General features: G+C 35.8%; 5 protein-coding genes across 8 annotated transcripts in view; 3 read left to right on the top strand and 2 right to left on the bottom strand.

Moving 5' to 3' along the window:
• The window catches only part of LOC104266552 (arrestin domain-containing protein 3-like), a 7,095-nt gene extending 2,546 nt beyond the window's left edge, over window positions 1–4,549 (top strand). Inside the window, exons 5-9 of one of the 2 annotated variants that reach the window (XM_026838360.1) lie at window positions 813–955; window positions 1,214–1,370; window positions 1,930–1,995; window positions 2,070–2,242; window positions 4,350–4,549. In XM_026838360.1, coding sequence (XP_026694161.1) covers window positions 813–955; window positions 1,214–1,370; window positions 1,930–1,995; window positions 2,070–2,240 — 537 coding nt within the window. In that variant the 3' untranslated portion in view covers window positions 2,241–2,242; window positions 4,350–4,549. Of the gene's footprint in view, window positions 1–812; window positions 956–1,213; window positions 1,371–1,929; window positions 1,996–2,069; window positions 2,574–4,349 lie in introns of those variants that run through there. The other variant, XM_018815455.2, reaches the window with a different exon arrangement.
• Window positions 4,550–6,354: 1,805 nt separating this feature from the next.
• Window positions 6,355–8,563, bottom strand: LOC100182267 (alpha-(1,3)-fucosyltransferase 6-like). Its single transcript, XM_002123218.3, has 3 exons — window positions 8,141–8,563; window positions 7,754–7,851; window positions 6,355–7,377 (listed from the first exon to the last, which is right to left on the bottom strand). The coding sequence occupies exons 1-3, from the start codon at window positions 8,486–8,488 to the stop codon at window positions 6,525–6,527; spliced, it is 1,299 nt and encodes a 432-aa protein (XP_002123254.2). The 5' UTR covers window positions 8,489–8,563; the 3' UTR covers window positions 6,355–6,524.
• Window positions 8,564–10,826: 2,263 nt separating this feature from the next.
• On the top strand, window positions 10,827–15,474 carry LOC100179933 (solute carrier family 2, facilitated glucose transporter member 5-like). 2 transcript variants are annotated; one of them, XM_018815447.2, is made up of 11 exons: window positions 10,827–10,942; window positions 11,165–11,296; window positions 11,431–11,698; window positions 11,986–12,107; window positions 12,192–12,362; window positions 12,416–12,510; window positions 12,887–13,058; window positions 13,249–13,412; window positions 13,741–13,885; window positions 14,293–14,455; window positions 14,956–15,474. In XM_018815447.2, the coding sequence occupies exons 1-10, from the start codon at window positions 10,934–10,936 to the stop codon at window positions 14,443–14,445; spliced, it is 1,431 nt and encodes a 476-aa protein (XP_018670992.1). In that variant the 5' UTR covers window positions 10,827–10,933; the 3' UTR covers window positions 14,446–14,455; window positions 14,956–15,474. The 2 variants fall into 2 exon arrangements, with proteins under 2 accessions (XP_018670992.1, XP_009861323.2); XM_009863021.3 differs by having other exon boundaries at window positions 14,760–15,474.
• Window positions 15,475–16,531: 1,057 nt separating this feature from the next.
• Window positions 16,532–22,829, top strand: part of LOC100177864 (solute carrier family 2, facilitated glucose transporter member 5-like) — a 14,650-nt gene continuing 8,352 nt past the window's right edge. Inside the window, exon 1 of the mRNA XM_026838354.1 lies at window positions 16,532–16,634. The gene's annotated coding sequence lies outside the window, so the exon portion shown is untranslated. The remainder of the gene's footprint in view (window positions 16,635–22,829) is intronic.
• LOC100176810 (solute carrier family 2, facilitated glucose transporter member 5) lies at window positions 16,826–21,835 on the bottom strand. 2 transcript variants are annotated; one of them, XM_009862999.3, is made up of 10 exons: window positions 21,632–21,835; window positions 20,937–21,068; window positions 20,219–20,486; window positions 19,836–19,957; window positions 19,401–19,571; window positions 19,231–19,325; window positions 18,685–18,856; window positions 18,278–18,441; window positions 17,869–18,013; window positions 16,826–17,427 (listed from the first exon to the last, which is right to left on the bottom strand). In XM_009862999.3, exons 1-10 carry the CDS (start codon window positions 21,638–21,640, stop codon window positions 17,257–17,259), a joined length of 1,449 nt encoding a protein of 482 aa, XP_009861301.1. In that variant the 5' UTR covers window positions 21,641–21,835; the 3' UTR covers window positions 16,826–17,256. The 2 variants fall into 2 exon arrangements, with proteins under 2 accessions (XP_009861301.1, XP_026694156.1); XM_026838355.1 differs by lacking the exon at window positions 20,937–21,068.

The following is a 22,829-nucleotide window of genomic DNA, read 5'->3' as shown; positions in this document are numbered from 1 at the left end:
GTAACCATTAGGTAATGGGTTCAAGGCTCATCGCTGCTACCATTGTGGGTGTATGTGTCTTTGGGCAAGAAACTTAACAGCAATTGCTCCAACCCAGTGGTCACTAGTGGGTTTTTCAAAATATCAGCCATATATAAAAAATAAAAAAGTCCTCCAAAAGATAATCACCCACAAGGAAACAGAACATCCGTGTTATAACAACTGTCGTTTTCTGGCCATGCAAGGATAAGTTTCTGGCCATGCAAGGATAAAGTTTTCTGGCCATGCAAGGATACATTCATACATTCAATATATGTGTTCTGCTTCTAGCCTAGAGTTTCTGGGTTCAAAGCTCAATGCTGCTACCATTGTGGCTTGTCAGTGATTGTGGAAAGACAATTAAATAAATGAATGTAACTTACTTTATCCTCGCGTGGCCGGAAAAATCACAGTCGTTAAACACAGGTGTTCTGTTACATACACCTCGTGCCAGCTTGTGAGTTACCAAGTATGTTACTTTGTGGGTGATTATTTTTTGAAGGATTTTTTTCTTTTTTTTAAGTGTTTTTATGTTAAAACTAATGGCAACTGCTCCATCCTCGTTATCCCTTATGGGTTGTTTAAATTGTTAGTCAAACATTACAAAATAAAACCACAAAGTTATTTTTGTGGAACTCGTAAGCGTGCCCGAGGTGAATAAAACAGAACACCCATGTTATAGTCCGACTTTCGTTGCCCGCCACACAAGGATAAGTAAGTTACATTCATTCATTCCTTCTTTCATAGATTTTACTTAACATAAAAATTATGTTATGTAAAATTAATTATTTTAGATGCCAATTCATGTGATGGATTCAAAGCATAGATGTTGCTGCTGTTGCGCTAGTGGTGAAATAACAGCTGAAGTACATACAGACAAAAGTGGTTATGTACCAGGCGAATACATAACAATCAATGCTTCAGTGGAAAATTTAAGGTGTATGAATAAATGTAACTTTTCTATCCTTGCATGGCGAAGCAATGACAGTCATTATAACAGGGTGTTCTGTTTCATACACCTCATGCTCGCTTACAAGTTACCACATATATTTGTGGGTGATTTTTTTATTTAAGTGTATGGCTTAGAAATAAGACAACTGATTAGTTTAATGTTAAATTATGTTTAATTTAATTTAATTAATATACATATATACACAAAACTGCAACCATAATTAAGTATTGTTTACCATTTCAGCTCATCCAAAATACATGGTACCAGCGTTGCATTAATACAGGTTATCACATACATTGCTCAGGGTGTTACAAATAAAACACACAAGACAATTACTGAGTGTAGAGGACCAGGCGTTAATAAGAGAAAGACAATGAACTTGAATGATAATTTGCTTAAAGTGAGTAAAAGAATGAAGTAACTTGCTTTATCCTCACATTGCCGGAAAATGACAGTCGTTATAATACCGGTGTTCTGTTTCATAGATGCCTGCCAGCTTACGAGTTACCATTTATGTTACTTTGTGGGTGATGCTTTTTTGCTGTATGTTTGTTACCTTTGAGCAACTGGGTTAGAGCAATTGCTGCTTGTTTATTGTCTTCTTACACCTTATTCTCACTGGCAAGTTATAACATGGGTGTCTTATACACCAAACACACATTGTATATTCATACACCTCATGCTCACTGTCAAGTTATAGAATGGGTATCTTCTTATACACCAGACACACATTGTACATTCATACACTTATTTTTATTGTTGAGTTATAACACGAGTGTCTTCTTACACACCAAACACACGTAGTGTATTCATACACCTCATTCTCACTGTCAAGTTATAACATGGGTGTCTTATACACCAGACACACATTGTACATTCATACACCTCATGCTCACTGTCAAGTTATGACATATATCTTCTTTCCCCTTTGCTGTAATAAAATGGAAGTTTTACTCCAGGTTCCCATGACCCAGCCATCTTACCTAAGATTCTGCAAAGTCATGTATATTGAATATTACCTACAGGCAAGTAAAATATGGTAACATTTGTAAAACCTTTAATTAAAATATTATGACTTGAACCCAACCTTACATTACAGTTCACGGTGATGTTACCTGCATTCAGTCTCAATTTAAGGTTAAATGCTCCGCTGACCATTGGTAGCATACCAATTCAATCCGTACAACAAAGCTACCATAATGCAGGGTACCTAAATAATGAAATTCCTATGATTACTTGCCCTACTCCAGTCAACACAAGTATAATATGAGAGTAAGTTATTAATATTAATGTCAAGGTAAATTATTTTATCCTCACGTGGCTGGAAAATGACAGTCGTTATAACACAGTTGTTTTGTTTCATACACCTCATGCCAGCTTACGAGGTTACCGCGTATATAGCTTTGTGGGTGATTATTTTTTTATTTTATTTGTGAACTGCACTGGTACATATTAATAATGGTATATATATATAGTAGGTTGGGGTATGATGGTTTTAATTTTTTCATTATATTTCATCTCCCATTTGGTAGTAAACAAAGAATATTTACAGAATTATATAACCCCGTGTTCTCATGACTCTAAAAAATGGTTGTTAATTGTTTAACACATTTGGAATTAAGGGGTGTGGGGTAATTTGGGATAACGTTAGCACCCAGTGGGGTAAGTTGGGATAACGTAGTACCTAAATCCCATGTTGCCTGTGTTTGAAAAATTTACAAAGCTTTTTACAGGATGGGTATACAGTTATTTAATTCTGTAAAGAGGCTTTGTTTATAACGTGGGGAAGATGGGACATCTTGAGCACATAATATCCAAATATCCTGATTGTGTTTTAAACAATTAACAACGGTCTATGGAAGTCGTCAGGATACGGTTTTATAAATTCTTTAAATTGTCTTTGTTTACTACCGAATGGGACGGGAAAATTGTAAAAAGAAATGTCCCATCTTCCCCCACCCTACTATGTGTACCATGTATGCCTATATATATATTACACCCTTTGTGTTTTATATTTACCTATAAATTGTGTATTTTTTAAAAGAAATCGTAACATGCAGTAATTTGTATCTTTCTAAATATTACACATTTTTTCATATTTTACCTAAAAATTTCTTATTTTACTAAAGCAGCAGTCGTAATATGCAGTGAATTTTTATATAAATATATTATGCGTACTTTATTGTATAGCTGTACTAATACATTGTTTATAAATTGTAAAAACTATGACGTTTTATAGGATGGCGTCTGTACATCATTACCGCTATACGTTGTACATCCGCAAAAAGTCAGTTTTAGCTAATAAGCGTTTGCTATATGAGTTAACAGTTCATTTTTTAGCAAATATATAACTGGATTTTAGCGTAACAATATACTGTATTACATCACAGTCGCTTTACAAAACTTAGGAAATGGAAATTATAAATTATTTTCGGCGTTTATTGCTAAGATTTAGGCTGGGCCTTAGAATTTACGGAAAAAACACGGAAAAAAGGATAAATTCCGAGTCAGAATACGGTTTTATCGAAAGTTTGTACGACTTAGACAGCAGGCTGGCGTACCCAAGGGCAAAAATACTGTGGGATTTAGAGCCAGAATTGGTTACCGGTTTTTGGGGTTAAGTCTGCCCGATGGGGTTACAGGGGAAGATGCTAAAATGATGCTACGAAAGAAAAGGGTAAGTACTGTATGGATGCGGTCTTTATAAAATGAATGTAACTTCTCTAATCTTTATCCTTGCGTGGCCGGTAAACGACAGTCGTTATCATATACAGATGTTCTGTTTCAAACACCTCGTGGCCGCCTACAAGTTATCAAGTATGTTACTATTTTGGTGACGGTTTTACTGTGTGGCTGGCATTTTAGATAACCCATAAGTGACCACTGGGTTGGAGCAATTGTCTATTACCTATAGTGTGCTACCATCTAGACCCCACTATATAGTTTATTGGCACTCAAAAATATAGTTTCTTTGAGGGTTATACACACCTAGAATTTGGGATACAGCTGGTGCCTCATTATCCACAACTATGCTGCCCATTATACATACAGTGCTGTGGTACGGTTAGCGTTTCTGCCTAGCCAAGAGTATGTGGTATCGAGGCTCGACGCTGCCACAATTGTGGGCGTATGTGTCCGTGGGCAAGACACTCACCGACAATTGGTACAACCTAGTGGTCACTAATGGGTTGTCGAAATTGTCAAAAATACATTACAAAAAAATGAAATATATATTCCCAAAAAAACGTGTAAGCGGGCATGAGACCGTAAAACAGAAAATTCGTGTTATTACGGTCGTCGTTGCCCCGTCAAACGAGGATAAGTAAGTTACATTGATCAATTCGTTCTGCTACAATTGCTAAACCCTTGTATCTTGCAGGTGTGGCCCTACTATTACCCAGACCCGCAAGACCCGCGTGATTACGACCGCTTTCCAATCGAACTGTGTCCAGAATTCACAGGGTATTCACGTGACCAGCCGTATTACGCCTCTGCTGAAGTTATGCAAAAAGACGAACCAGAAGAGGATTACTATAAAAATTATGACGAAACAATACCCTCTATGTCGTCAGTGCATTCGGAGAAAAAGAAAAAAAAGAAAAAGTTTTTTTCTCGGTTCAAGTCTCTGGGTCGTTTTGTCAAAAAACGCTCTAAGAAAAAGTTAGATGATGAGACAACTAGCGTTCTAACTGAGCCATACTCAAACTATGGGACGTATAGCGCCTACGGTACTTTATATGATATGCCAGCTCCTTAGAAACCAAAAAAACTGACAGTAAATGAAAAGATTTTTAGTTGTACCATATTTTGTTGTCGAAATGCATATAACTAACAAAATTGTTAAACGGACACAAAATATGCGTGTAGCAGTTTAAATTACACAGCAGCGGGAATTGTCAATAAATGTATCATGTATGACGTACAATGATATAGTAGGGTGGTGTAAGATGAGACATGTTTTTAATTTTTCTTGTCTCATTTGGTAATAAACAAAGAATATTTACAGAATTATGTAACCGTTGCCCTGCGATTCTAAAATGGCGTTGTTAATTGTTAAAAACATGATCAGGTAATATACGATTTTGGTGCTAACTTTATCCCATCTTACCCCACGGTACTATATGTTAGTAAACGTTTAGTATAGGGTGGGGGGGATAGGATACCTTTTCATTCTATTTTCTTGTCCGATTTAGTTGTAAACAAAGAAGATTCAAAGATTTATAAAACCGTATCCTCACGACTTCCATAAGACCGTTGTTAATTGTTTAAAACACGATTAGGATATATGGATATTATGTGCTAAAGGTGCCCTATCTTCCCCTACCCTATAATATAACATTATTAGGTCAAATTATGTTCATTATATAACGCCGTTTACTCAATTCGTGTACCTTTTAAATCGGTTTTATTTTTGTTTCCATATCACTACTTGTAGTCCACTATTTTACACGTGATTTGTTTTCGATATCTAATAAACGTTTCTGCGTGTTCTCTGCCGCGAGCCTGATTGATGCGCGTTTCGTGCCTCCCACTGCGCGCTTTTCTCTTGGTGTAGTTATATCCAGTATAGTTCTTGTTGAACTGTGTTAGCGAAAGATCGTAACATGTAAGCTAGTCATTGTATTTAGAACCAGTAGATTAGTGATATTTGCAGTGTACTGTTAGTGTATAAGGTGTTTTAAAACGGCTAAGCGTACATATAATAATGTAACTCATTTTAAAATTGTAATCGTTTATGCACATTTTGCTCCACTTTAAAACAACGCTGTTATCTGTTAAAAGCACGACCAGGATATATAGGAAAACTGTAGAGTGTTTTTATTACGGCTAAAAGTACCTATTAATGTAACTCGTTTTTATAGACTATGTTAGTTTATGCACAATGTGCTGTACTTAAAAAAACGTTGTTAATTGTTAAAAACTTGATCAGGATATATGGGACGTATCTATTAGCTACAAGGTGTTTTTAAGCGGTTAAAAGTACCTATTAAGGTGGCTGTACACAGAATCCGGCATGCGAATACGCCTGCGAAGTCGTATGCAAACCCTTTACCGAGTTCCGCTTGCGGCAGCGAAATCCGGACAAAACAGACAAAGCGGACGAATTCCGGATACTGTGTACAGCCATTTTTAATCTAACTCGTTTTTAGACTATGTTGGTTTACGCACACTTTGCTGTACTCATAGATAGGTCTGTGTATATTTATACAGTTCTAAATGGTTTGCAAAACTTAACTATAGTTAACTTAAAAACTGTATTTACATATGTGGTGTGAAGTAGTGAAACATATAGGCGTTATAAATTTGGTCTGCCGCAAACACGTCAATAGGCACTGATTGTGCTATTAGCATAAAACGTTTAAGAACTATAATGTTTACCCATTGACGCCTTAAACACATGAATTAAATAGGGTGTTATGTCTTTTTAAAACTTATAAATACTTTCTACATAAATCTAAATAAATTATGTCTTTTATTTAGAAAAGTGTCTTCTTGTATGTCATTGTTTAAGAAACTTTTGAGCTGTTTCTTTTTAAATTCGGTTTCATGTCGTTCAGTACTTCAGGCACTCGTCGTCTTTATGGTAAACAACTTCTGTTAGATTAGTTATATATCGTTTCTTTGGGTTTTTTAAGTTCTCATGCAACATAAGACATAACTTGCACATTCCGAACGACTCCGGTCGATCTTCTGGGTAACCGGATTCACCTTTCCACTTATCTTCTCGCGTCCTCCATTTAAAGTATTCTCGGTACTCCGCATCATTCTGATCCAGATATAAAAGATAATCTGCTAAGTCTTCCGGACTCTGAAAGTCCTCTGCGTGAATAAATGAGTGCTTGGGAGCGACTGCTTCCACATCTTTTTTAGAAGGTCCCCAAACAACTGGAACCGCCGACGCAAGAAAAGCGTTTTTCCAAAACTTTTCCGTGATGTAGTACCGGCAATGGTACGAGTTCTCAAACGCGAAATAGAACTTAAAACGTTCGGTACCGTTATCTCTAAGCGAGGACGTAGGATCATAGACATAGCCCTGCCATTTAACTCTTTCTTGGTCAAAACATCGGCCTCTATAATCTAAAAGTTTCCCAATTTTAGTATTTTTCATCGCCAGTCCAAATTCCATTCTTCTCATCGCAAATTCGCTATTGTCACAATTCGAAACTATCCATATGGCAAGCTTATCTTTTTTCGCTAAAATTTCTTCCAAGTTTCGGTCCTCGGCTGCCAGCGCTCTGTACGTGCGCGCAAGTGTACCATACGGTATTGGAATATCCGAATCCAACTTATACCAAACCGTAAAGTTGAATATACCTTCATGTTTAGATGCGTCGTACTTATGCATATTCCTGTGCCCGAAAGCCGAGTCCCCCGAAGCCCAGCCGAACAATTGGTCAGGGCTTTGCCTGAAAAAAAATATTCGGTTCGAAACTATATTTTACAACACACTATAGTCTGCTCTTATTCACCATACTAAAGGTTACAATTGTTGTCACAGTCAATTTGCAGGTGATATTGTAGTATGTCGACAGTTATATTTGTTGGTTTAGTCCATTATATTTTCGCGGGTAGGAACTTGAGTGACTTATCCATGGTTGCCACTCTCATGCCCACAGTCGAGCTGCTAAAGCTACTGGAGTGTGTGGATAAGTAGACAGGCGTTTTCTTGATTAATATCCCTCTAAGTGTTAGGAATTAAGTGACTTTTTAATAACTGCCACTCCCATGCCCCATAGTCGATGTCGTTTCTATATAGGCTTATAAACTATAGTACTATCAAACCTCTGTAAACTTCCAGGTTTAATCTTAGGTGCATGCCTGAAGTCGAAAATGATAACATCACAATACGAGCTGACTGTCTTAAGCGTACATACTCCACACTGTAAAAAATAGGCCATGAGTGATGTCATAAGTGATGTCATAAGTGACGTCATAAGTGATGCCATGTAAGATGTAAAAAGTAATGTCATAAGTGATGTCATGTAAGACGCCATAAGTGACGTCATAAGTGACGTCATAAGTGATGTCGTAAGTGATGTCATAAGTGATGTCATGAGTGACGTTATAAGGGACGTTACAAGTGACGTCATGAGTGACGTCGTGAGTGACGTCATAAGCATATCACACAAACACAAAGTCAAATAACAAAACGTAGGCACTATTACTTACTATGTTGGGGTCGTAATCTTGAACGAAATTAACTACAATGTGCTGTTTCACTCCGTACAGACAAATCGTAAAATCTTGCTTCCGCACGACTGCTCTCGCGCGCAAATCGTTTTTCACGATTTTCTGGTTTATTCTTAGAACTTGAATAACGCAGAAGAACGCAATCAAAACTACGCTACTTAAGATCGGATACTTCATATATCTTTTGTTTGTTTTCTTCATGTGGTTACTCTTTAGCTCTAGAAATAACGTTGTTATTGAGAAATTTTGATTGAAACTTAATTTATAGCTTCGCATGGCGGCAACAACAGCTGTTATAACACGGGTGTTTGTTTTCATACGCCTCATGCCTGCTTACAAGTTAAAAAAATGCGGTAAATACAATATGGTGATTTAGACAGATTTTAAATACTTTACCGAGTATAGTATTTCTTAAAAGCATGTTTAACGACTGCCAATTAACTGCTAATTCCATTTTCTTATTTTAACAATTAATTTAAACTTTGTTTTTATATTTAAGCACATAACTAAAGTTTAGGTTATATAGTAGGATGGGAAAAGGTGGGACGCCTTTCATGCAATTTACTAACAAAGAGCATTCAAGGAGTTATAGAAACGTATCCTAAAAACTTCCATGAACCGTTAATTGTTTAAAACACGAACAGAATTCTCGGATATTTTGTGCTAACGGTGTCCCATCTTTCTCCACTCTACTATAAAACTAGCTTTAACAAAAGCCACAGCTTTCTTATCTAAACAAACAGTTTATGAAAACAAGCAGTAAAAATATTATATTTTGATATGCTGTCCTAACAACAAAACAATGTAATATCGTGGCGACATTTCGTCGACTGTTTCCGCTTTAGAAACCCGATGAGAATTGGGTCGAAACACGTTTTTCTTGTATCCAAATTATTTTATTGTACAAAGTTAGAAGCACATGGTTTCCTAAAGACCCATCATTATTATGCACACAGAAAATTTAGACGGGCTTCATAACAAAATACAGGCGGGCTAAGAATAACACTTTAAAAAACACCAAAAAAACAAGTTAAGAATAAAATTACCCCAAAAAGTTAACAACAAAAATAAACGAAAGTGTAACGGCATATCTATAGTAACGGCATATCTATAGTAGGGGGGGCACCTTTATTAGTCTTTTTTTTTGGTCCCATTTGGTAGTAAAAAAAGACATTCCAAGAACTATAACACCGTATCCTCACGGTTCCCATAGACCGTTGTTAATTGTTTAAAACAAGATAAGAATATTTAGATATTATGTGTTCAAGGTCCCATCTTTCTCCACACTACTGTATTAACTCCAACGAAGTACTTAACTATATGCATACAGTCTATTGCCAATTCCGGATATTATTATTAGGAAACGTTTAGTGTAACCGTTCTGGTACCATACGGCTATTTCGATCCAAAGAAATAATCACTCGAGTACATGTAGTGTAAGTCGTTCTGGTACCGTACGGCAGTTTAGTAATCTTCGAAGTTATATATGACATATATAGTAGGGATTCAAACGTGGATTCATTGCATCACAATAGCGATTGTTTGACCTGGCAGTTGATTACGACATAATGGCAATTCACAAGTAGATTATTTGCGTCACAATAGCGGTTGTCCCCTTGATTATTTAGCCTACAGCTTCTTGAAAGCAGGTATGATATTGCCTTTTCACGTATGCGCATTAGTTTAAACAAAGTATAGATAGTTTGCAAAAAATACTTCGTACATTGGTATATAGATACAATTGAGTGGTTTATACTGAGACGCTTAAGAAGATATTTAACAGCGATTTTAATTGTTAATAGCAGAAAAAGGGTCGCGCGTTTTATGCAGTCAGTGTGAGTCGTTCTGGTACCATACCGCAGTTTATTACGCTTCGAAGTTATATATATATATATAGTACATTGGTATATAGATGCAGTTGAGTGGTTTATACTGAGACGCTTAAGAAGATATTTAAACAGCGATTTTAATAGTTAATAGCAGTAAAAGGGTCGCGCGTTTTAGGCAGCCGCGAATAATGTACTGTCGGATAATTCTGTCCCATTTGTTTTGACTATCGCCAAAACGTTAAAAAATGTCCCAAACTGCCCCGCGTCCTAACCCTACCATACGTTATTTTAGTGTAGTGATATCACAAAGGCATCTTGTTTCTTATTGGTTACAATATCGTTGTGTGATTATAGTAGTCCATGTGCAAATCTGGCAACCAAGTGTGTATTTATTGCAAAATTATTTGTTGTAAATTTGAGTTTCATGAAAAATTAGTTTGTACCATAAATATCAATGTAAACGGGCACGAGATTTATGAAACAGAACACCAGTGTTATAACGGCTGTTTTTGCTCCACCACGCGAGTAAATAACACTTGTTTATTGAAAATTGATTGAATGAATGTAACTTTATCTTCGCGTGGCCGAAAAACGACAGTCGTTATCACACGGGTTTAACACCTCGTGCCAGCTTACGAGTTACCATGTATGTTACTTTGTAGGTGATTTTTGTTGAATTTTTTCATTTTTTTATGTATGGCTGATAATTTTGGCAACCCATTAAAATTGTATTTGTAATGCATACAATACCAAAAAAATTAAAACCTTTTTAGCATGAATTGCTGCACCAAAACAGTATAACTTTATACCATTGAAGCTGTTGATTTAATTGTTTTATTTTAATAGGAAACGCCGTCCGCTGTCATAGTTTGCTCTAGTTGTGTATTTCGTTTGATTAATTTTTGACAGTTCTGTTCGAAGCATAATTTTTGTTACTGCAAGCATGGCGCTAGTAAGTATATTCATATTGCTTTTGTTTTTACTGTTTATATAGAATTGTATAGCAGTCAAGCCAGTTAAGTATTAGTTAAATGTGTTTAAAATGTATTTCTTACATTTTAAGATTAAAACTTCATCGTTTTAGCTGTAATTGTCTTATTTTTAGGGGTAAATTGAAAATTAAAACAAAACTTTGGAAGTTTTATATCTGTTTGAAGATGTATATTTTTTTCAGACGAACTCGAATTTCGGCAACTTTTGTCTTTTCATGACGGCATGGTTACTTTTGTCAGTATCGGTTTATAACTTTGTATTACTCAATCCCTTGGCACCTGCGATGCGCACAATGTATGAGACTACACATATGGTAAGGAACATGACTCAAAATATGTTATAAACGTTTTGTCGTATGTAGAAACGAACAATATGTGATAACGCTTAAGCGGGCACGATGTGTATGAATGCTAAACAAGGCTGTTAAAACGAAACTTTTTCCTACAGAGCCGCTACAATGAGACAATGCCAGAGGATACGTGGACCATCTTATACGCAGTTTCTGTCTCTTGCATTTACTTTGGCGGATTAATCGGTGGAGTAGGTATGAACTTCATGCTCTCCTACGTCAGCAGAAAGGGGCTCATGCAGCTCTCTCATGTGATTAATATCACGGGCGTGATCGTGATAGCTTTAGTGGCGGGAACGACTTGGTCATATGAGGCGTTGATAATTGGACGTATTATAGGCGGTATTTCACTTGGAATGGCTTACAGTAAGTTTTGACAATGTATAGTTTTCTATTGCCTTGACCCATTTGATAGTAAGCAAATAACATTCAAGAATTGTGAAACTGTATCCTCATGAACCCTATACAGACCATTAGTAATTGTTTAAAACACAATCAGGATACTTGGATATAATGTGCTAAGATCTCATCTTTTCCATGGTACTATACAGTACTATAAATTCGTTGTCTTCTGTATACTAGGCTTAAGTACAAGTGCCCCATACTTAGAGTGCCAATAACCTTGAAATAAAACTAATTTTTATACTCATCAGATTTACCTTGTCTAATGGTGTCAGAAATGAGCGCAAATTACAAGCAAAACTTCTGGCAAAGTGTCATTGGTTTAAGTAGCGCGTTTGGAATTCTTCTTGGCTCGATTTTTAGTCATCCAAAGGTGTGTAGTTTTTATTACAATTAATACAGCAGGATTTTCTGAGCTTAACATTTTTTAAAAAACAATGTTTTTACTTTGCCACAGATTTTGGGTTCTTTGAGTCTTTGGACAGTGTTGGTCAGTTTAGCTGTTATTCCTTCACTTATATATCTGATATCCAGTCACTGGATTCCCAACACGCCATTCTATGTATTGAGAACTTACGGGAAAGACGAGGCTTTGAAAGTGCTTAAAAAACTTCGAAAGGGAACATTGGTAAAGTCTCAAATTAAGTATGATCATAAGTTTATGTAATTTGTTAAGTTTAGGCTGAAATTAAAGAAGAACTTGCAAGTATGTCCGAAGAAATCGGCGGAAAACGTAAAGTGCGTATAAAAGAAATGCTTACGACCAAAGAATACAGGTTATGTGCTGCTAAAATCTGCTTTGTAAATACTTAAAACGAAATCTTATCGTTGCAAAATTCACCATTAAATACCTTTACCATGTTAGGCTCACAACGCCGTGTTTTTATCTTAAGTAACACGATAATAACATTAAACTTTATCCCAAAATTAAAACCAGTTGTTACGCACCTAATATGCTTAGTAATTTTCGCTACATCTAAGCATAGGAGCTTGAAAACTAAAGTCCAATACTTGTAGTACGATTTACATTAATAAAATCTTATATATATATATATATAAAAGTTGTACGTAGCCTTTCATTAAAGCCAAGCTCTCTTGTACTGATAAATGATTGCCTACAATTACGTTGTTAATGACCGTTAAACATTGCAGGGATATGTTCGTTGGAGTGATAGCTCTTTGTCTAAGCGCTATTTTAGTTGGAGTGGATAACGTGCTTCTGTATTCGGACCAAATTTTCATTGATGCTGGTATTAGCCCTGATAAAGCGACTTACGCCACAATTGGTGTTTTCGCCATGCAACTGCTTGCAGGAGTAGTAGGGGTATGTATATATATTCCCTAATGTATTGACAGTAACTCGTAAGCGGGAACGAGTTATATAGCATTTAGCTGCAATATTATAAAGACCCAAAGAAGAAAAATAATATTCATTCTTTAACTCTTGATTTCTTCAAAAATATGCATAATTTATCGTAACAATTTTGATAAAAAAATACCACTTTTTCTGACAGTCGAAAATCGTGGACCGTTTCGGAGGATTCAAAGTCCACGTGGCGAGCAACATTCTGATTATTTTCGCCCACGTGACATACACCGTCAGTCAACTAGCCACACCAGCGGCACCAAACGCCATGCCATACGTTGCAATATTTGCCGTTGGTATTTTTCTCATTGCGTAAGTTGAAACTTCGATTTGTTACCGGTCTAAAGCCACCGTATAATAATACACAGTATATGACGCTCATGTTTATATAACGCTTGCGATAAAATAAGAATGAATGTAACTTAGATAGAATGAATGTAACTTAAATAGAATGAATGAATGTAACTTAAAAATTCTGGCGTGGCGAATTAAGCACAGCCGATACAATCCGGATGTTTTGTTTCATACACCTCTTGCCCGCTTACTAGTTACCACATATGTAACTTTATGTGTATTTATATTTTTTCGTTTTATATTTTTATTTTGTGTATGGCTGACAATTTGACAAACTTTTTCGTAGTTGGTCTGGCGGAACTAATCTTACAACTTTTGCCTTACTTGGAGAAATTACTAGTGAACCGACACGTTCTACTGCATATGGGTATTCTGCAGCAATACTTTGGGTTGTAGCGTGGGTGGCAAGCTTCATACCACCGTACCTACAGGTAGTTTAGATTCATGTCTTTACATTATGCGAGTATATTATGTTGTACAGCGGCCAGTACTAAGGGGGACAAAATTTACCAGGCACCAGTAGGTTAAATGCTTGTTTTTACCATTTTATTGTCCTATTTGGTAGTAAACAAAGAATATTTATAGAATTGTATAACCGTATCCTTACGACTCTAAAAGAACGTTGGTAATTGTACAAAACAAGATGCTTCCGTAGACAAATATGTTTTAAATTGGCTTATTAATTTTATGTATTTAAGATTTACCAAAACGACTTGTCCCAAACATTCTAGATGCCCTATAGAAAATGGAAAATTAAAAGTTTTTTAACAAAAACTAATTATTAAAAGTAGAGCAAAAATGTTCCAGGATAATGTTACAATATTTTTTTTGTTATTAGATATACCTCGGCTCTTATGCGCTTACAATATGGATCGGGTTCGCTGTATTGTTCATTTTATTTGACGTCAAACTAATTTCACGATTGAGACGCCAACGACGTCATGAGGCCAGGGTTCACAGGGGACCTGAAAGTATCGAGCTTAAGGCTTAACTTTCGAAAGGTAAATAACATAACATAACTTTATTTAACTTTCGAAAGGTAAATAACATAACATAATTTTATTGAATTTTCGAAAACGGTAAAGAAGATCTTTTTAAGTAGGGTGGGGGAAGATGGGAGACGTTTTCATTCTGTTTCCTTGTCCTATTTGGTTTTAAACAAAGAGCATTTAAAGAATTATAAAACGTGTCCTTACGACTCACATGAACACGTTTAGATTATTTGGGTGTCTTCTCCCACCCTACTATAATATATATATAAAGAACGAAAAGGGAGGAAACCAAACCAAAATGTTGTTTAAACAGGCTATGGATTAAAAGTGTGGGAAATAGTGCCAGTTGAAAAGTGTGAGCTATTGTACACATTCTTGCCTCAAGGAAATAGACAAAACATAACAGCTGGTATACGAAAGAGTTCAGGAAAAGCAATATTCGGTGTTTTTCCATACCCTTCTGATTCTGCCAAAGCAAACGTTACGTTCTATTCTTCGTCTATTCACAGAGCATGGCATGTTTGCGGGTCGCCTGCATGAACTGCATGAAAAAGTTCACACCCGTTTCAAAATCGAAGAAAATTCAAAGAAAAAATCGCTTGAAAAACGAAGATAAAATCTTCGTAGAAAAATGTCTTATTATAAGAACGCTAGAGGACAATCAAGGGAAGATCTCATGTTTATACTTTGAATGTATCAGTTGAACATTATTCTTAAAATGTAATTCGTTGGCCCATAGCTCTCTCTTAGACTATGTATATGATTACAATGGTTTGACCATTGTGTTTCATAAGGTAGACTGCCTGACTTTCCATTTGACTCTTGATAAGTATCATATGCCTCGAATTCTTTGTACAACCAGTTCCAGCTATTTTTGTTTTTTGATCTATTTTTGAACTTGTAGCATATACCCTAGACTCTTTCTTCTGTTTGTGTGTAAAATATAGAACATCTTGGAATATCAGACCTATATGTTTGCATAGTGTAATCTGAACTACTTGCTAAATAAAAACGACTCAAATCAATGACATGTGGCGTTCTGATGTAAAACGTGATGTGGGCATCAAATGCCTTCAGCAAATTAATACAAACACTGTGTTATGAGGGCAACAGCCCGGCTGGTGCCGTTATCTCATTTTTCCAACCCCGTCCACATTTTCAAGTCTGCTCCTCGGATGTTCTCCCACTCTTGAGGAGAAACTCACTCCTCCTGGCGTCTTCTCGACCAATCAAAACTTGACATATTCTCCCACTTGCACAGACCTTGCAATCTAGATATAATTGCTCTCCAAAAAAACGCGATTTTTGTCACTCTTTGCAAAATATTCACCAAAATGCGAATCCTCTCCTTTTAGAAGCCTCGAAACACTCGCAGCTTCGTAAGGTTTAGGTTCATTTACTCACCAATAAGAGCCTTGTGCAACGAATGTTTTGTAGCTCGGTCCGTGGAGTTGGAGTTCTCGTTCTTTGGTCTCGCATTAGAAGTATTTAGTTTTTTTGTCTTGTACCTCGTTGCTTTGTTTTTGTTTTATGTTGATTGTATTGTACCGGTCCAATCATTTAATTGTCTTTATTTAGAATTTTGGGTTATGTATTTGGTGTATTTTGGTTTTTAGATCCTGACAGTGGTTTGATGCTGACATGTTTCAAGAGGAAAGTTTAGTTTTAAAACGCTTGCGGATTAAATATGTAAGTTTTTACACATGTGTGTGCATTAGAAAATGTAAGTATATATTACCTTCTGGATTAGGCTTATATGTTAATTAATTTAACCCATACCATACCAACCCTTGCGGGTATATTCTGTTATAAAGTGTTTTACAGATCACGTAGGTTAGAGACTGTTCTGTTTTAGTTAGCGCCTAAAGCAGAGTCCTATTTAGACTGGCCCACTGTATATCGTGGTGCCAGAACGTAAGAAAGGTAGAATCGTTTACCTGTATTCTGCATTGGATGTTGAAGTATCTGAAACCTGTTTACCTGTTTTGATATGAACCAAGTTAGCAATGTTACAAGGCAGCCGACTGCGACTTGTTTATCTGATGCTCATAGAAATAGCTAGAAGTTGTCGTCAGTTAGGGGGGGGGCAGTGTCTTAGTTATCATATTCGTCACAAATGGATGTCGAGTGTCACTATCTGGTGGATCAAACGCGGGCCAACACTTTAGTTGGTTTAGAATCAAATTAGGTAAGATTATTTTTCTCCTTATACAATTTTTAATAACTCTCTGTGAAGAAAGTAGTCATTTTAAACAGCTTAAAAGCCACGTTTGTTCATTTTAAACATTAATGCATTTCTTAGTGAAATATTTTCCTTAAACTAGACTGAACTAAAAGCAGTTTACAGACAAGTTCTTTTAAATATTGGAAGAAGGAGTGTTGATTTAACTTTGTTATTCAAATAGAATGTATATATTTTCTGTGACTTAAAACAGTATAAAAGCACACATACGCGTAATGAAAATATGTAACAATGAATCCTGGGTACACCATGTACTGAAAAAAAAAACGTCTCTTAATTATACAGTAGGGTGGGGGAAGATGAGACACTTTTTAGCTCTATTTTCTCGTCCCAATTAGAAGTAAACGAAGAACATTCAAAGAATTATAAAACTATATCCTCACGACTCCCATAGACCACCGTTAGTTGTTTTAAACACAATCAGGATACTTAGATATTATGTGCTAAAGGTTTCCCATCTTTCCCCACCTACTATACTAAAAAAGCACGGAGATTAATAGATTAAACATGCTCTGATTATTTAGTATATATATTCGAGGTTGGGCAGTTTTTTTTACAATGTGAGGATCTAACTTTCAACAGTAAGGCTTTTAACCTCGTTATTTTGAGATTCCTTGCTGTATAATATGACTTCTTGCTGTCGTTGTCGCTTCAGCTTTGGAATGAATATGATGACGTATATTAGAAACACGGTAGCAAAGCCGAGCCAAATTGTAAGCGCATAAGATCCGAGATGTATCTAAGAATACCAAAGTAATGTAACAGTATGAAGTATGCTAGAATTTTTACGTATTTTTTATTTTATAGAAGGGATTTATTACAAAATTTACAAATGGTTTTAGACTGTTTATTTTATATTTTCTATTGCATATAGTTCTGTAGGGTAAGATGGGACACTTATAGCACATAATGTCCAAATATCCTGATCGTGTTTTAAACAATTAACAACGGTCAATGGGAGTCGTGAGGATACGGTTTTATAATTCTTTGCTTGAGCTTTGTTTACTACTAAATGAGATGAGATAATCGAATGAAAAGGTGTCCCATCTTAACCCACTCCGCTATGCTTTTTAGGGCATATAGAATAATTAAACTTAAACTTCGGGCTCTTGGTATTGCTATACAATATAAAGTATTTTCAATATAAAGTATTAATCTGTGAAAACTGAACCCAATTTACCTTTAAATACGGTGGTATAAAGCTAGCCACCCATGCTACGCTCCAAAGTATTCCTGCAGAATACCCATACGCAGTAGAACGTGTCGGTTCACTGGTGATTTCTCCCAGTATAGCAAAAGTTGCAAGATTAGTGCCACCAGACCACCTACGAGAGAGGTTTTTGTATAAATTGTCAACCATATACACAAAATAAAAGTCTAAATTATATAAACACCCGTAAAGTTACATATACGGTTAATATAGGTCAGCTACATAGAAACAACTCAAAAGAATGAACGTCATTGAATTACTTATATTCATTCGTTCAGTTATAGGCCTATATCTTTGTAATATAAGTTTCATTGGCATATACTTTGTATTGTTATACATGGTGGCTTCAAACCGGTAACGAACCGAAATTTCAACTTACGCTATAAGAAAAACACCAACAGCGAATATTGCAACGTATGGCATGGCGTTTGGTGCCGCTGGTGTGGCTACTTGACTGACGGTGTATGTCACGTGAGCGAAAATAATCAGAATGTTGCTCGCCACGTGGACTTTGAATCCTCCAAAACGGTCCACGAGTTTTGACTGTCAGAAAAAAAGTGTTAATTGTTGCCTAATTTTTCTCATGCGGTAAACGACGGGGGTTATATTTCATAAACCTCGTGCTCACAAGCTACTTTCTGGGTAGTTGTATTTTGGGCAACTTGTTAGTCACCTCAGAGTTGGAGCATTGATGTTAAGTGTCTTGCCCAAGGATACATATACGCGTATATTAATACCAACGTCAATCCCAAAACTGTCTATATATTAGGTATAATATATACGTACCCCTACTAGAGATGCAAGCATTTGCATGGCGAAAACACCAATTGTGGCAAAGGTCGCTTTATCAGGGCTAATACCAGCTTCAATAAAAATTTTGTCCGAATACAGAAGTATGTTATCAATACCAACGAGATTCAAATTTAGATAAAGAAATATCACTCCAATGAGCATGTTTCTGTAATGCATAATCATTGTTTGAAACGTATGCCTATGTTTTCATTACAAGAGAGCATAGCTATAATAAAAGGCCACGTATATTACAATTTTATTAACAAAGACTCGAGATATTTATCAATGCAAACCGTTCTACAGACATTGGACATTGGTTTTATTTTCTTTTATCATGACATTCGGCGGTAAGCAAATATATTTACAGAATTATATTACCGTATCCTAACGATCCAAAACACCATTGTTAATTGTCAAAAACACAACTAGTAATATTAAATGCTAACGGTAGCCTATCTATCTTACCCCATAGAACTATAAATTAACTAAATGCAAATAACCGCCAAAACTATTATAAAAATCTAATTTTAGGCGTATAACCTGTATTTTTTGGTTGTACACATTTCTTTTATAAGCACTTTTCTCTTTCCGCTAGTTTCTTCGGTCATACTTGAAAGCTCTTCTTTAATATCAGCCTAAAATTAACATTTTTTTATAAACTAACGTTCAATCTAAAATTGAAGAAAATACAGCAGATAACAAAATTTTACCAATGTTCCTTTTCGAAGTTTTTTAAGCACTTCCAAAGCCTCGTCTTTCCCGTAAGTTCTCAATACATAGAATGGCGTGTTGGGAATCCAGTGACTGGATATCAAATATATAAGTGAAGGAATAACAGCTAAACTGACCAACACTGTCCAAAGACTCAAAGAACCTAAAACCTGTGGCAAAGTAAAAAAAGATTTGTAGATAAAAGATGGCATACAAAAGGAGAATTATAGTAGTGCTACTCTAAAAGAGCTTTTCAACTATTAAAAACACGATCAGGAAACGTGAGATAATATATGTGCTAACGGTATTCAGTTTGTCTGCTATGGTCATTAAAAAATAACTAGCCGATAAAGCCTACATTCTGTCTTATGTAAACAAATTGTCAGGCACGTATAACTTACCTGTTGTTTTTAATGTTAATACAAAATACAAACCTTTGGGTGACTGAAAATCGAACCGATAAGAATCCCAAATGCAACGGCCGCCCCTACCACACCTTGCCAGAAATTTTGTTTGCATTTTGCGCTCATTTCGGACATCATTAGACTTGGTAAATCTAAATCACATAAAAATGGTTTTCAGTTAAGATTTACTTTAATATGGTCACTAATAGAGACAAAATTAATATGGTCACTACTATAGGTTGTCCAAATTATCAGCTATACTTAAAAAAATCACTAATCACCTACAAAGTAACGCACTTGATAAGCGGGCACGAGGTGTGTAAAACAGAACACCCGTGTTCAGTGAATGTCGTTTTCCGGCCACACTAGGATAAAGTAAGTTACATTCAATAATGTACATTGTCAAAACTTACTGTAAGCTATTCCAAGGGAAACACCGCCTATAATACGTCCAATTATCAACGCTTCATATGACCAAGTCGTTCCCGCCACTAAAGCTATCACGATCACGCCCGTGATGTTTATCACATGAGAGAGCTGCATGAGCCTTTTTCTGCTGACGTAAGTGAGCATGAAATTCGTACCCACCCCGCCGACGACAGAGCCAAAGTATACACATGAGACAGACACTGCGTATAAGACTGTCCATTTTTCTTCTGACATTGTCTCATTGTAGCGGTTCTGCGGATAAATGCTTAATCAATAAATAAATGAATAAAAATTGCATGACATTTATTATGCCCGCGTGGCGGAGCAACTACAGTCTTTATAACATAAATGCTAAACATACAACGTGCCCGCTTACGAGATAACCCGTGTGGAATGTTATGAGTTATCTTTTGTTAATTTGGACAACCTGTTAACCACTAGGTTTGAAAAATGACCACGATTGCGCACACCTATATTAAGACATTATTAGTCATATAAATTAGGCTCTTCGTTTTTTCGTAATACGAGCACGTGTATATATAGTAGGGTGGGGAAAGACGGGACATTTTAGCACACAATATACAAATATCTTGATTGTGTTTTTTTTACAACCAAACGACACGGAAAATAGAATAAAAAGATGTCCCATCTTCCCCTACCCTACAATATATATAACAATATTAATAGCGTCATGTTTCTTACCATATGTGTAGTCTCATACATTGTCCGCATTGCAGGTGCCAAGGGATTGAGCAATACAAAATTGTAAACCGCTACTGATAAAATTAACCATGCTGTAGCAAACAGACACAAGTTTCCAAAATTCGAATTCGTCTATAATATTTACACGAAAAAAAAACACTTTTAAAAACATACAAAAACGCCATGCATTACTCTTATAACCTAAAAATACAAGAAACGCATTTCCTACGTTTAATATAGTGGGTCTGGGAAACAGGATCCCGTTAGCAGTTAATAACCTAATATCCTGATCATATTTTAAACAAACAGCAACAGTCTATGGGAGTCGTAAGCATATACGGTTATATAATTTTTTAAATAGCTTTTGTTTACTACCAAATGGGACGTGAAAATAGAATGAAAAGCTATCTTCCCCCACCCTACTATATAATATTTAAATTTCACGGCTAATGCATTATAGTAGGGTGGAAGAAGATGGAACACCTTTGTATTCTATTTACTCGTCACATTTAGTAGTAAAAAAGAACATTCAAAAAATTAGAAAACCGTATCCTTACGGCTTCCGTAGACCGTTGTTAATTGGTAAAAACACGATCAAGATAATTAAATAATTAGGTAATAACCGTGTCTCGTCTTCCCCATCCAACCATACATTCACAATATAAATAATTGGTAAAAGAATTAAAAGGGCTTACCAACGCCATGCTTGCAGTTTCTCAAATGTTTAGCAAATCTGTTGTTCCGAAGAGGATTCCTGATTTAATAAATCAGAATACAGTTACAGCCAGTTCGACATGCGAATTTCGTTTCCTTCCTGATCGCAGGCAGTTCACAGCTTTGGCGGTGTAAAGACTTTTGCAGCAATTCAACAACAACAGTCAGTCTATATAGTAGGGTGGGGGAAGATAGGACACCGCCTATTTGGTGGTAAACAAAGAAAATTCAACGAATTATTAAAACGTATCGTCACGACTCCCATAGGCCGCTATGTTAATTGTTTAAAACTCGATCAGGATATTCAAATATTATGTGTCAAAGGTGTCCCATCCTCCCCCCACCCTACTATATATTTCAACTCTTTCATCTCATATAGTAGCAAAAGAATATTTACAGAGTTAAAACACCACACGACTCTAATATAAAAAGCGTCAATCTTACCCTATTTTCGTAGCAGTGTATATAGTAGGGTGGGGGAAGATGGGACACTTTTAACACAAAATATTGAAAAACACTGATCGTGTTTTAAACAATTAACAACGGTTCATGGAAGTCGTAAGGATATAGTTTTATAATTCTTTGAATGTTCTTTGTTTACTACTAACTGGGACGAGTAAATAGAGTTAAAAAGTGTCCCATCTTCCCCCACCCCACTATATATTTATGTATCTGTGGTTTCAGCAATTACGTTGTTTAGCAATATATAGCATTAGCTGTTGATTTTAACCTAAATACAAAAACATATTTTTTGCGGTTCCAAGTAAATGCATGATGACAACATGCACGTGTATTTTTTTTCTATTTAATCATGACCCGCAATTTGTAAAACATGGAAACGAATGTTCGGGACAACCGCAGAACAATATTTTGACTGAAATACAGAACGACCAGGCTAATATTTTGAGGTCACAGTTCGGCAGAAGGTTGTACCGTTTTTCCCGCATCTTCTACATAAATTATTTTTGTAATAATACGTGCCCGTTCAATATAGTTTGACTCTCATGTTGTTTAGATTGTGGATTCGTTAGAGTTTGGTTGATTTAAATGAGCAGAAGTTTAGTTAATACTATACATATCATGGGTAAATCATGATGTAGTTTAATCCTAAAATACGGCCCCAAATAAAGTAAATCTGTTTGCTATATACTGCTACTATAAGATGTGTTGCATAAAACG

Source organism: Ciona intestinalis, unplaced genomic scaffold (genome assembly GCF_000224145.3).
Source record: "Ciona intestinalis unplaced genomic scaffold, KH HT000075.2, whole genome shotgun sequence".
Taxonomy (NCBI): domain Eukaryota; kingdom Metazoa; phylum Chordata; class Ascidiacea; order Phlebobranchia; family Cionidae; genus Ciona; species Ciona intestinalis.
The sequence above is the reverse complement of the archived record's forward strand: the minus strand, read 5'-3'. Positions and strand labels throughout refer to the sequence as shown.